A 14,664-nucleotide genomic window follows, 5' to 3' on the forward strand; every position below is an offset into this window, starting at 1 on the left:
AACATTGCATTAGGTCCTAAGTAATATTGATCGATTCTCTTCGTCGACTTTCTATTTCGTTAATAACTTGAGCACATAACCATTTCTTGTTGTGTTTGTCGTATTTATTGTGATCGTAGCAACCTAGTAATTCGCGTCGCTATATGCACTTGTTATTAGTTGCTAAGTTTCTGAATAAAATTTTCATTCCACTGTTCAACGTCAACCGATAAAGACGTGTTTCAATTACTCTCTACAATTGGTTATGGGCCCAGGATACCTAACCGGAAGACTCTAAAATTTCAAGACCAGAAGAAGTATGTCCACAGGCGGAAGTTTAGGATCCGGACAGCAAGGTCAAGGAGATGGAGGCGCCAACGGAAACGGCAGGACTGAAGCTGGAAGCGTTCGAGTCACCAGAAGTTCCGTGGCACTGCCAGCCATTGACAAGCTAAGAGGCCGGGAGAACTACACGACGTGGGCATTTGCGATGCGGATGATCCTAATCCGTGAAGGAAGCTGGTCTGCCATCGACGGAGACGGAGAAGGTGTTCCTGAGGATTTGAAGTTGCAGGCTCTGGCTACGATTTGCTTAAGCCTCGAGAGCTACAATTACAGTTTGGTGCAGGATGCGGTTACAGCAAAGAAAGCCTGGACGAAGCTGCAATCTGCATTCCAGGACAGTGGACTAACCAGGAAGATTGGACTGCTCAGAAAATTTACGTCGGTACGGCTGATCAACTGTGCTAGCGTTGAGGCGTACGTGGACGAATTAATGAGCACAAGCCACAAGCTTGCATCCGTGGGCTTTAAGGTGGACGATTCCTGGCTCGCGGCGATGTTGCTGATGGGTCTTGCTGATCAGTACGAGCCCATGATAATGGGACTCGAAGCCTCTGGAGCGGCTTTGACAGCGGATGCAGTGAAATCCAAAATTCTACAGGACGTTAAGCTGGATCGTGGTCCGGTCAGCAGCGGCGCGGAAGGTGCCCTGTACAGTAAAGCGAAACGGAAGAAGCCAAGCGAATCCAAGGACGGTAGCAAAGGCGAAAAGTTATGTTACACCTGCAAGAAGCCGGGTCATTTTGCTGCCAAGTGTCCGGAGAAGCAGCAGCAAGCAAAGGCGAACAAACACAAGGGTCTATGTTCCATTTTTGCCATGGGAGACGTCAGCACCAGTGAATGGTATTTCGATTCGGGTGCCACTTGCCACATGGCACGGCCGGATCAGAAATTTCTCGATGAAGTCAAGATGGACCACAACGTCGGAACGGCGAACAATGCCACAATGAAGGTCGTAGCGAAGGGTTCAGTCGTGTTGGACAGCAACGATGGTCGAATCGATGTCAGCGGTGTTCTGAAGATTCCCGACCTAGCCACCAACTTGTTATCCGTAAGTACGATCTGCAAAAAGGGCAAAACTGTTATTTTCACCAAAGACAGATGCGAAGTTCGGGACGAAGACGGTGATCTGGTTGTCACCGGCGTCGAGGAAGGTGGAATATACAGAGTAAATTGGCCAGAGAAATCGTTTTTGGCAAGCGGCATGGAGCTCTGGCATCGACGTCTGGGGCATCTTCACGAAGGTGGTTTGAAGAAGCTCAAGCGAATCGCCAACGGAATAGATTTCCAAGATGGGTCGTTAGAAGGATGTGTTGCCTGTCTGGAGGGCAAGCATACGAGGCGTTCATTCCCAAGCAGCGAGTCAAGAGCTGAAGAACTGTTGGAGTTGGTACACTCCGACCTCTGCGGACCAGTGGAGATTTCGTCGTTAGGTGAAAGCCGTTATTTCATGACGTTCCTGGACGATGCAAGCAAGCGGGTGGTGGTTTACTTCTTGAAGCAGAAAAATCAAGCACTCGAAGCGTTCAAGTCGTTCAAGGCCAAAGCGGAAAGACAGACGGGCAAGAAGCTAAAAATCTTGCGTTCAGACAACGGAAAGGAGTACGTGAATGCAGATTTCCGCAAGGTGTTGGAGTCCGATGGGATTCGACATCAAACCACGTGCCCGTATACGCCTGAGCAGAACGGGGCGGCAGAACGCATGAACCGCACGCTGGTTGAAAAGGCGCGGTGCATGCTCAACGATGCGAAGCTGGGAAAAGAGTTTTGGGCAGAAGCTATTTCGACCGCGGCTCACGTGGTGAATCGATATCCTACTCGTTCCCTGGAAGAGAAAACGCCGTAGAGGCGTGGACCGGAAAGAAGCCGAATTTGAAGCACCTCAAGATTTTTGGCTCGAGCGTGATGACTCTGGTACCGAAAGCGAAAAGGAAGAAGTTTGATCCCAAATCCGAGAAAGGCATTTTCGTCGGCTATTGTGAAGACACGAAAGGTTACCGGGTGTATGATCCAGAGAATGACCGTTTCCACGTTAGCCGAGATGTCATGGTACTGGAAGAAGGCGTCGCTATCTGTATGGCAGAACAACGAGTGCAGCCGGTGGAGTTCATGGAGCTTTGTTCGGATGAAATCCATGATCATCCTGAGTCCGGTGCAGCTGATACTCCTGAAGATGGTCAACTGTGCTTCCTCTAGGCGAACAACCGAATGGCATCGTCGTACCTGGTGCAGCCGGGCCTGCTGTTGTTATCGATCAACCGGGTGGCAATCCTGGTGAAACCGAAACAACGGAGGAAGACATCGTCGTTGTCGACAGTTCGTCCAGTGATGCAGACGAATTCGAGGATGCCTGTGCCGATTTTGCGCTCCCACCGCAACTGATTAGACCAGCTGAGTTGCAGCAAGGGTTAAGGCGCAGCGGTCGGGAGCGCCGTAATCCAGGCAAGTATAATGACTTTATTAGTTACGGTTCCTTTTCTGGTGGTGTTCATTACCCTCAGTTATCCTTCAACACGACGAGCGACGATGATACGATGGATGATCCGACGAGCTACGATGAGGTTCTGCGGCGGCCGGACCGAGATCATTGGATTGCGGCTATGCGTGAGGAAATTGCATCCCTCAGCGAGAATAGCACGTGGGTGCTCACCGATCTGCCTGAAGGGCGGAAAGCGATTCGGAACAAGTGGGTGTACCGAACGAAGCGAGGTCTCGACGGAACCATCCAGAGGTACAAGGCCCGCCTCGTGGTGAAGGGCTGCTCTCAAAGACCTGGTCTGGACTACGACGAGGTGTACTCCCCGGTCGTGCGGTACGCGACCGTCCGGTATCTGATGGCACTGGCGGTGCGGTACAACTTGGATATTGACCAAATGGACGCGGTCACTGCATTCCTGCAGAGCGAGCTGAAGGACGAGGAGATCTACATGCTGCAGCCAGAAGGGTTCGATGCGTCGAATGGAAAGGTGTGCAGACTGAAGAAGGCCCTCTACGGTCTCAAGCAGTCCAGTCGCGTATGGAACGCGCAGTTGGATGTGGTGCTGCAGGAGTTCGGACTGAAACGGTCGAGCGTTGATCCCTGTTTGTACTGGTGCATCCGTGGAGGAAAGATGATGTTTGTGACTATCTACGTCGACGATCTCTTGATTTTCACAAACGATCGGAAGCAAAAGAAGAAGCTGAAGGCCCATCTGCACAAGCGGTTCCAAATGAAAGACCTCGGGGAGGCGCAACAATGTCTTGGCATCAGAATCACGAGGAAGCGTGAAGAAGGCAAGCTGTGGTTGGATCAACAAGCCTACATCGAAGACATTGTCAATCGCTTCGGTATGGCCGATGCCCACCCAGTTGCAACACCAGCAGATCCAAGCATCAAGTAGGACAAGTCGATGGCACCGAAGACGAAATCTGAAATGGAAGAAATGAAGTCAGTGCCATACAAGGAAGCAGTCGGGTGTTTGTCGTTTGCAGCTCAAGTCACCCGACCGGATATTGCTTTTGCCGTCAACGTTGTGAGCCAGTACAGTGCTAACCCTGGCCGTCCTCACTGGGAAGCGGTGAAGAGGATAATCCGGTACCTGAAAGGTACAATAACCAAGAAGCTAGAGTACTCGACAAGCGGTCCAGCGGACATAGTTGGGTACAGCGATGCCGATTGGGGAGGAGATGCGGACGACCGGAAATCCAAGAAGCAGCCTACCGTAGCCCTTTCGTCCTGTGAAGCGGAATACATGGCCATGTCTCGCACGATCCAGGAAGCTATGTGGTGGAGTAATCTGCAGTCGCAGTTTTGCGAGGCCAAACCGATTTCCGTGCTGCGATAATCAATCGGCAATCAGCATCGCCAACAACGGTTCGTATAACCCCCGGACCAAGCACGTCAGTATACGGTACCATTTCGTGCATGATAGCCTGCAGCATGGTGTCGTCCAACTGAGCTACACGTCGACAACGGAACAGCCAGCCGATGGGTTCACGAAGCCGATGACCGTTCAGAAGCAGCAGAAGTTTCGGAAGCTAACTGGCGTCGCGGATTAGGGAGGAGTATTGTGATCGTAGCAACCCAGTAATTCGCGTCGCTATATGCACTTGTTGTTAGTTGCTAAGTTTCTGAATAAAATTTTCATTCCACTGTTCAACGTCAACCGATAAAGACGTGTTTCAATTACTCTCTACAATTGTATTAGATGCTAGATAAAAGCTTATTATTATCGATCTGTTTGCTTAAAGTACATGGGAATGTCTGTACATGGCCATGGAGATACACAGAGAATGTAGACGGAGAGAATCTGTGAATGTTACTTAGGACCTAATGCAATGTTCAGCTTGAATTCTCGTTTGTATCAAAAGACTATCTCCTTCGACCGAAGTGTATAAAGAATATCCGTCAAACACTTCCGAAACCATTTTTGATACAAAACAGTGTCAAAATCTAAAGAAAATTCATAGGAAACTGGGTAGGAAACTTGAATTAATCAACTCTTTATTCATCAGAACGGCACTATCAGAATGAACCAGGAGAAGCTCATAAGTTTTGACAGGCGCACCAGCGCAACTATCGGAAATTCAAGCTGAACATTGCATTAGGTCCTAAGTAACATTGATCGATTCTCTTCATCGACTTTCTCTTTTGTTAATAACTTGGGTATAGAAACGTTCCTCCCTTAGCTCAGTCGGTAAAGGCACAGCTACAAAGCAAGACCATGTTGGAGGTGGCTGGGTTCGATTCCCGGCCGGTCCAGGAATTTTTCGGGTTGGAAAATTTCTCGACTTCCCTGGGCATATAGAGTATGATTGTACTTGTCACACAATTATATTAATGCAAAAATGGTACAGGCATCGAAAGCTCTCAATTAATAACTGTGGAAGTGCATCTATAGAACACTTAGTTGAGAGCAGGCAATAAGCTAATATGCCATACGCAATAAGCTTGAAATGCGAGGAAGAAGAAGACGAAATAAGAACCGTTCCTTGTCATGTTTTTCGTATTAGAAGATAGATACTGGCTTCTTTCGTCGATCTGTGAGCTGAAAATAGCTGAGAATGTCTTAACATGGCCGTGAGGATGCAAAGAGAAAGTCGACGAAGAGAATCTGTCAATGTTACTTAGGACCTAATGTAATGTTCAGCTTGAATTGAGGGATTCACAACTGACAAAAGATTGAGAACGAGCTTTTGCGCTCTCTTTCTCCATTAAGCTGAGTTTAGGCAGGGCAAGTCAATTGATCAAGTCACTTGAATTCAACTGACTTGAACGCGAATTGAACGTGTAAACCATCCCTAATAAACAAATACTATAAACGAACGATAACTCGGATGCGTAAACTATTCCACAAATGGTTTGGACGATACCTCGAACACGTCGCTCCTTTTTATGGTTATTTCTATTAGGGATGCCATTCAACTGACTTGATCAACTCACTTGAATTGAAAAAAAGTTAAACCAGGCTCAACTTTTCAAGCCAATTGAATTCAACTGAGTTGATCATTTGACTTGCCTAGTCTAAACCCAGCTTTACTCTCTTTGTCTGCAATCAGATATCCATGTGCACAGCGAGAAATGCACGCTTTGGGCACCCATACATCACAAATGTTCTTCTAATTTAAACTCACACATTCAAAACGGTCTGCAAGTATGATAACGTCCAAAGCGTACCAGACAGCTGTTTCCGTGTTGCTCCCGTTTGACGCGTAAAAGCTTCAATTACAACTAATGATTGTGATGCAAACCGCCATGTATTGTGGAAAATTTGTGGTATGTTTCAACAGGTGATAAGAGGTCTGCTTGGCTTAACATCAGGCATTTGACCATTCACAAACTTGCCACCCGCCACCCAAAAAAGCTCGCTTTTAGGTGCACTATTTAACGAGTTTTGTCATGATAGTGTTATCGACATGCTTAGAAATCAATGCATTAGGCAGACCATCCGAACTGAATTTAATCCTTTTTGAAGCAAACCAAGGTCGAAGATTTAATTGAACCACACTTTAAAATAGTGTATTCATGGTCACTTGTGAAGAAGTACACCTATAATGTGACCATAAAATCTATAAAAATCTACATGCTTTTTTTTTAATTATTTACCTCTGTGTGTTGCACATGTGGACGCAACGCCACTGGTTAAAAGAAAAGTTTGAAAAGAATTTCAGAGTCTCCCAATAGGATCAAGGGAATTCTAAGAAAGATTCCAATCAGATTCTTAGATGGGTTTCAAGGAAATTAAAAAAAAAATCAACGGTAATTATTACGCGGAGTGTTTTCTGGTTAATTCCAGAATTCAGAGCAGAATGCCAAGTTAATTCTGGAATTCATATCATGAGAATTTTAAATAACGAAAAATAAAACTCAGGAAAAAAATAGTTCGGTTTCGGTTTTATCAAATATTTCTCGATAACTTTTTCAAAGGGACGTATCCGCTTTTGTAAACAATGCATTTGATCGTCGATTTGGCGTAACTGGTAGCTTGCCCACGCATGCTAACACTACCATCAGATAGGGGAAATTTTCCCCTACCTTATAGTGGTGTTAGTAAGCGTGTGCGAGCTACCAGTTACGCCAAATCGACGATCAAATGCATTGTTTACAAAAGCTGATACGTGCCTTTGAAAAAGTAATCGAGATTTGTATCCAAAGTCCAGTATCTCCAGTATATTATTTTGACTGGTGACCAAAACCCATGGCTTTACAGGCCCATGAACTTTACATCTGAAATTGAAACGACGAAAATCAATTTAAAATATTGCTAAGTGATTAATTTCTAAAAACAAATAAGACGCGAAACTGTCGAAAATTATGCAGCAAATAGAGCTCTGTTTTTATGGCACACTCAGCTTGTGCCCGGCCTTGCTCGGGATTCAATATTAGCTTGAGTTTATGCGCTAATTAAAAAAGCATTCTATATTTACTTTACTCCTTTACAGATGGGGGAGGGGTCTCGAACCATCATAAGAACCTTTCCCTGTCTCTGCATTCAAATTTTCACGCCGATCGGTTCAGTAGTTTCCTAGTCTATAAGGGTCAGACAACAGACAGACAGAAATTCATTTTTATATGTATAACTAGATAGAAGATTCTGAAATTCTGGTGTGAAAGTTGTTCCTATGTATGGTTAATCTATTTTTCCTGGTTCTGTCGTCGGGTTTTCCCCGGTTATTTTTCAAAATTCCCAGTTCGCTGGCCACCCTGATAATAGATTATCTATACATATATAAATGAATTTCTGTCTGTCTGACCCTTATAGACTCGGAAACTACTGAACCGATCGGCGTGAAAATTTGTATGCAAATTTCATACAAATGAAACAGAAATTTCTGCATAACTCGAGCACTAATCAAGCAAATGGAACCAAATTTGGCATGTTGAAGTCATAGGGGGTAACCCCGTAGATAAGAGGGGGGGAGGGGGGGGGGCTACGTACAATATAGCATGTTTTTTTTAATTGGCGCAAAAACTCAAGCTAATATTGAATCCCGAGCAAAGCCGGGCACACTCAGCTAGTGTGATATAAAAGTTTGATATAAATATAAATAATTGATTTCAAGTAACATTTCAAGTTTTAAAAAAGGTTTAAAGGATTCTTCACGACCTAATTCTGGCCTACTGTAACAAGAACATGATTAATTCAAAGTTGTTACTTGTGATGAGTATATATGATCTTTCCCGTATGTTTACCAGATATTTATCAGCTGATTCAAAATAACCACGCCAAGGTCAGCCTTGAATACGACCATCGAATACTATTATCACAATCGGCTTGTGCCATGTTTCCTCCCACTGACCATATGGGGGTAATAATCAGTAGGGATGTATTACATTTGAACGTACCAACAGGGCAGAAAAAAAACATACACCATGCCAACGCCCGACATTTTCAGTTTTGTTTTATACTTTATCCGACTAATGCGTGCTTACTCTGGGCATCAGAGTTGGCCACAGTGTACACTGCAGATTGCACACGCAATTACTAGGAATGTTTACTGATAAAAGTGGATTGTTTGGAATTCAGTATTGAGTTGTGTTAGTTTGCTAGATAATAATTTCTATTTTTCCACGGAGATTTTGGGTGCAATCAATAGTTTTAATGACAACCTAACAGCAAAGAGTGGTACGCATATCTCTGCTAGGGACTTGTACTCAATTTAATTTAATTAACACAAAGATCTTACGGTAACAATTGGACACTTACCTTTGAATAAGTAATCATATTCATCATCGCGGGTACCCATGGTTCCTGTTGCTTTCCTCTAATGCTATTAATCCAAATGATCCAGGTATTTGGTTACGATTTCTTCTTAAAAAAACACAGCAACTGATTTTCGGCCACCGAGAAGCAAAATAGGACAAGAATAATAATGTAGCGCGGATATTCTTAGTCTTTTTTTTTTTGCTAGCTACAAGCTCTTTTGGCACTTGTTTTCATTTTGGCTGGAACTTGACCAGAAACTGTGACCTCGGGGCTACGACGAAAAACGGGACATCAGTAATAACAAGAGCATAACACTGAACACTCTTTTCTTTTACTATAGCGAATCGATGTGTGCAGCTTTTGTTGTTGATGTTGATCGTCGTTGTCGATCGGTCGTCGTCCGTTGTGTTGTTACGCTGCTTTTGTCTGTTAATCATTTCTAGTAACTATACACAGGCACACGAGGTGAAAGATTCACGCACACGGGAAGCAAACCATACACAGGCAACTAACATTTATTAAATCATAATGATTCACATATACTCGGCTCACGGGTCATGCCATGGATACGCGGATAATGGGGGAAAGAATCGTACAATAATGACTGAATAGGGTTGACGTTTCAGGACCAAGATTGGGATCAAAATTCTGTTCCAAAAGTAACATTGAGTGCAACTTTCCGAGAAGAAATCTAGACCAACAATTGAAATAGGCGGAACAACCAAACGTAACCAAGGGCTTTAAACGAAAATTCCTCGATAATCAAAACACATCGATGCAATCTAACACCACCATCTGATAGAGCAAACTTCCTTTATTTGATGGCATGGTTAGTTTGCGTGGGAGTGGTTTGATTCTCGAGAAATTTGCGTTTAAAGCCATCGTTTACGTTTGGTTGTTCCGCCTATTTCAATCGTTGGTCTAGAAATTTTGTTTATTCGACGTTATCATCTAACATCCAAACCTGGCATTGATTTTGAAACAGCCGAATTTAATGTAACTCTCTCTAACTAACGGATATCAGAGTTTTAAGGAGGATGTCGGTTTACGAAGGTTAAATTCAGGAAATAATATACAATGAGTCAAGGAGAATATCCAGTAAGGTAGAGTTGACTACATTGTAGTACCTTAAGTCTTGTTTGCACTACCGCCATTGTAACATGTTATAATATTAATTATCAACAAGATAAATGTAATCATAACAAGATAGCCTTGGTATAAATATAATTTAAAAGATTGCCAATTAATAGCTTACTAAAACTACCCAAGAGGGTCAGGGAAAACTTATCGAATATAAACTATCAGTTGTTTTCTAGTGGTCAAAATTTGCCTACGATAAGTTCTAGATAGAGCTGGAATTAGGGCGTATCAGCTGAGAGAGAGAATGACTTCTCTCGATGATTTCTCGGAAGTCATGGCTCTCCCTGGCAAATCGACATCACCATCGAGTAGAGGAAGACTTCTCCTACCCGATGGATATGTTGGTTTGTGTAGGCGTGCCTTGAATTACGAGAAATCAACAAGAGAAGTCATTGTTTACAAAGGCTGTTACGCCCTAATTCCAGCTCTATCTAGAGTTATTTTTTAAATAATTACTAACACATTTAACCCTCTCCTTCCCTTAGTAGCACAGGGGTGATCCACAACTTTTCGGTTCGTCTTATGTTTGTGAGTTTACCACCGACAAACCGACATGAATGATCATACAAATTACAAAGAAATTTCTGAACAAAGCTCAAAACTGACATCTGTCGCCGTGTTCGCGGAAAATATTTATCCTAGCCACGAACACGCGTACAAAATATATGAGTTGGTTCGTGTCTAATCTATTCCGGACAACTTATTTTTATCTAGATGAAACCTTTCTATGGTTTTGACAGATGGGATCGCTGTACATTTGAATCGGCCGTTATGGATTCTCGATCAAGAGTTAAGTTTCAGTTTCATGTCGGTTTGTTGGTGAGTTTACCATTAGCCAAGCCAGTACTTATTTAAGCTTATTCGTGTGTTCATTATTCTCGTCCATATGTATTCTTGAGGATTCAACTGAGTAATGTCCTACGATTTTTTTTTTCAATTTTGAAGTTCCCATTGTGTTGGAAAAGTTAGCTTTGTTGATAAGCTTTCATATACAAATAAGTTTAATATTGTAGTCTTATTAGAAATTTTAATTTTTTTTACCAGATCGATTGGGAGAGCCGTATCCGTGCTATTATTAATTGGAAAATAGCGAACACACCCTTTTGAAAAAAAAAATAGACGCTAGTCAAAATAACCAAATTCTAACAACTTTCAACAAACTATGTTTATTGCCCATAGCGAACAATTATGCAAGTTTCATGGAATTCGAAGAGGGTAAATTTGATCGATTCGTCAGTAGTTGACGTGAAACTGCTCAGGGGAATCTCTCAAAAACTGCTTAGGTACGTAGTTTATGGGCAAATAGACAGGTTATTGAGAGGTTTCAGATCTCCTCTTTTCCCCGCATAGACAAAAGCACGGTTTTAACATGCAGGAGGCGTTGGGTTTGATTCCCGGTCCGATCGTGGAAATTCGTGTTGAAAATTGTCTCGACTTCCCTGGACATAGAGTATCGTTGTGCTTTGGCACACAAAATACAAATTCATGCATTGTGGGCATAGAAAGCTCGCAGTTAATAACTGTGGAAGTGCATCTAGAACACTAAGTTGAGCTGTCCTTTCGTATTCCGTTGAATTGCAGCACAGTGCATGAAAAAAGAAAGCAATAGTACTATTTCAGATGTAACAAATGCTTTGTAAACAAAAGTTGGAAGGCCCTTTCTACGCAAACCAATACCACTATCGGAAAGGGGCGAATTTCCCCTACACGATGATGCTGTTTGTTTACGTGGGTGTACTTCGGTTCGCGTGTAAAGGGACTTACAAGTTTGGCTACAAAAGCTGCTGGACCGTTTTGAAATGTTACGCGAGATTTAGCCAAATGGGATATTCCCATTTCTGTATAGAAGATCTAAAAAACATTCTCAGTCCAGTTATTTTTTTCAAAAATATGACACATTTCAAATTTTCCATAGAATTGATTTGGAATATGTCAAAATTTCGAAATCAATTTTTCAAAAGAATTATTTTAAAATTATTCATTAAATTTATCTAAAAATTATACAATACTTCTATAGATTTCTCTTAACTCGTACCTGAGAAGCTATCAATTACAAAATCACAATGATGGACAGTGATTCCTTCTAGTTGTTAACAACGTCCATCATAATTACATCAGATGAAGAACCGAAAAGACTACTTTACTTGATATTCGAAAAACAATCGCTCTTGAACATCTAGACTCAAGTCCCGTCTAGTAGCCAACCCTATTGTTCTGATGCATTACACGCATACACACAAATACATTGACTGTCACATGCATGCACACATACTTTCGCAAGCAACCGAAGGGACAAGGAGTGACTGGCGAACGATTATGATGACGATGATGATGAGACGATATTTTTCTCCCATCTTCACGGGACGAACTGGACAGAAACTACACACAAGGCCACAATCTCTGGTCGTTTCCAGAACATCCAAACCAGCCTGTGGTCAGGAAAATTGCACTCACTTATTATATTCCTTCTCGGGATTTCCCCCGGCTCGCCGATTCCACCTACTGCGGGATGAACAAAATCCAGAACAATGATTTTCTTCTTGCTCTACTTAGAACACGACCCGATCCTTTCAATACATATCACTTTTCTCTTTCTTCCGAGGGCTGGTTCCAACGCAGCAAAGAAAAAAAAAAACCGTCCTTCCGAAGAAACTGGAACTAGCTCTTCTTCGTCCGCACACTCCGGAAACACTGTCCACCTTGTGTGGCTGTTTGCGTTTTCCTTTCTTTCTCACACTGCACACAAAAACGCTCTGGACACGTCCGCAGCAAGAAAAAAAAAGGGGTTTTTGCCGTTCACTAAGAATCCGGATCTGATTACTTTACACGACCGACAAATCGAGTGGTTCGCAAGACGGGGAAGATTTTCGACGTCGCTGCACCAAGAGAGCCACCAGAACCAGCAGCAGCGCAAAGGAAGAGGCCAAGGGTTTCTTCGTTCCAGCAATTCGCGAAGAGACGACGACGTTGCGGTTGTTGGCTACGATGAGAAACAAAATGTCGGCTCTGTGGACTGTAATCGGTTGCCTGGCTCGCTCTTTTTGTGGGATGACCACTGTTTGGCAGGTGCAGTGCTGCCATAGTTTACATAGTTATGAAATCTAATAAATTTAAATTATTTTATATTACTACTTCCTGGATCAATAACAGACAATTCAATATGTTTGAATGAAGAAACAAATACAACAATCCATTGCAATAGCTTGAACAAAGCATGATGCATACAATACACGGGCTCAAATAAGTTTAACCGTTTAATTAAATTTCAGTTTTCTCAACCTTAAACATCGCACTGGGAGCACTGAAAATGAGTCATGATGTGTCCCGGTGATAATAAAATTGAGTGATGAACACAGTCTGTTTGAAGCGTACTGTCAATTGACGTGGGTAGTAATGTCATCTACACAGAAAAAAAAAAGTTGTTGAATATTACATCCAAACTGCTGCAACCAGGTCAATAATTCGCGTTAACAGCACCGTCGAAAAATCGACTCTTTTTAAAAAGATTGACAGTTTCTTATGGGATTTTTCGGTGGAGTGAAAGGATACTACGAAGTCCGCCATGTTTCACGCACAGTCTGACGTTTGCTGATGGATTTTACCATAGGAGTAAAGAGCTACAGAGTCGCCGTTAACGCCAATCCATCGGTTGTGTAATATAACGTTGTACGATGTACATCGATTTTGCGAACAAAATTACATCCATTGATGTAATATTGTATCTGCTTTTTGCTATTACATCATTATTTCATAGATCAGCTTGAATTACATTGATCGCTATTACATTTTTTTTTTGCTGTGTAACGTATCCGCGAGGGGTTTGTACTAAAGAGCCTGAATTTATTGGCGTCTTGCAGTGAAACTTTTCCAAGCTTTCGCCACCTACATTTCGAAGTGAGAACTACTAGAAGGAGGATAGTTTCCAAATTTTCCAAGTAAAACAGATGCTTTTTGGGGCAAATCGGTCCATAAAGAAAAACTAATAATTTCCCGTGGAAACATTTGCTTGAATCGTGTAAGAAAACGTGTTTGAAAACTATTTATTATTATTTCGTTACGGATCGGAGATGTTTTCATGGCACATTATCCATAACAAGTTTGCACCCACAGGGAGAGGTTACCTCCTGCGCAGCTGCATTTTTCGAAAAAAGGCGAATATGTGCGATTTCCACTAAGATGAAAGTGGAAATTAAGTGAATTTACTTAGGAAAGGTTGTATCATGCTGGTGATAATAGAGAATTGGTTGTATAGGACGCCAATATTCAATAAATGTTCATTTTGGCCGTTTTTAAGCAAACATATTGGTACTCACAATTTTCGACGGAAAACGCACCGGAACTTGCTTTACTCAACACGTACCATACTATAAAATGGTGCTAGATGGTATTCAAAGTGATAACAAGATGACAAATCATCTTTATTTTGAGTAATTGAGCAATTTACTTCTGTTTACATCATATTTACGATGCAGCATTGATGGAGCCGCGAAATGAAATTAATATATCTTATAAAAGTTCAACTGGAAAAGTCAAAGATGCACATCAGTCTGATCGTAAAAACGTTTTCTTCTTCAATTCAAATGTTATATTCTAAGGATTTTACACAGGCTTGATGAAAATTATGATTTAACGCTAATTTTCACGAATTTTATATGCAGTGTCACAACCCTGTGCCTTGTGACGCACCTCTCCTACCACAACAACCTCGGTGGCAGAATCCACCACAAAAACCTCGCCACCAGAATCCAACTCCGACCGTGGTTTCCAGCTGTCAAACGCGATGATGTGGAAGTTTTTTCTTGGTAGGGCAAAAGAGTGAACAACTTCCATGTGGATAGGTGAGGTTTTTTGTGAAAGAGGAACAACTTTGTTTAAAAATTAATTACTCCTACATAAATCTAGATTAAATACTAGGGCGGTGTTTTGCAAACTTATGAACTACTTACAAACTATACTACTAACTACACAAAAGACAAAAGGCAGGTAAAAAATCAAAAGGCAAATCATGCACAGTTTA

The 14,664-nt window shown here is 42.3% G+C and overlaps 1 protein-coding gene across 1 annotated transcript in view; it reads right to left on the bottom strand.

Moving 5' to 3' along the window:
• Positions 1-12,673, bottom strand: part of Rab11 (RAS oncogene family member Rab11) — a 46,341-nt gene extending 33,668 nt beyond the window's left edge. The window contains exons 1-2 of the mRNA XM_065227120.1: positions 12,102-12,673; positions 8,508-8,630 (exon numbers count right to left, since the gene is read on the bottom strand). Of these exons, the coding sequence (XP_065083192.1) occupies positions 8,508-8,547 (40 nt within the window). The 5' untranslated portion in view covers positions 8,548-8,630; positions 12,102-12,673. The remainder of the gene's footprint in view (positions 1-8,507; positions 8,631-12,101) is intronic.
• Between the last annotated feature and the right edge of the window lie 1,991 nt (positions 12,674-14,664).

The sequence above is a fragment of the Ochlerotatus camptorhynchus genome, unplaced genomic scaffold, assembly GCF_037179485.1.
Source record: "Ochlerotatus camptorhynchus isolate MF236.1 unplaced genomic scaffold, CSIRO-AGI_Acam_v1.1 ptg000266l, whole genome shotgun sequence".
NCBI lineage: Eukaryota > Metazoa > Arthropoda > Insecta > Diptera > Culicidae > Ochlerotatus > Ochlerotatus camptorhynchus.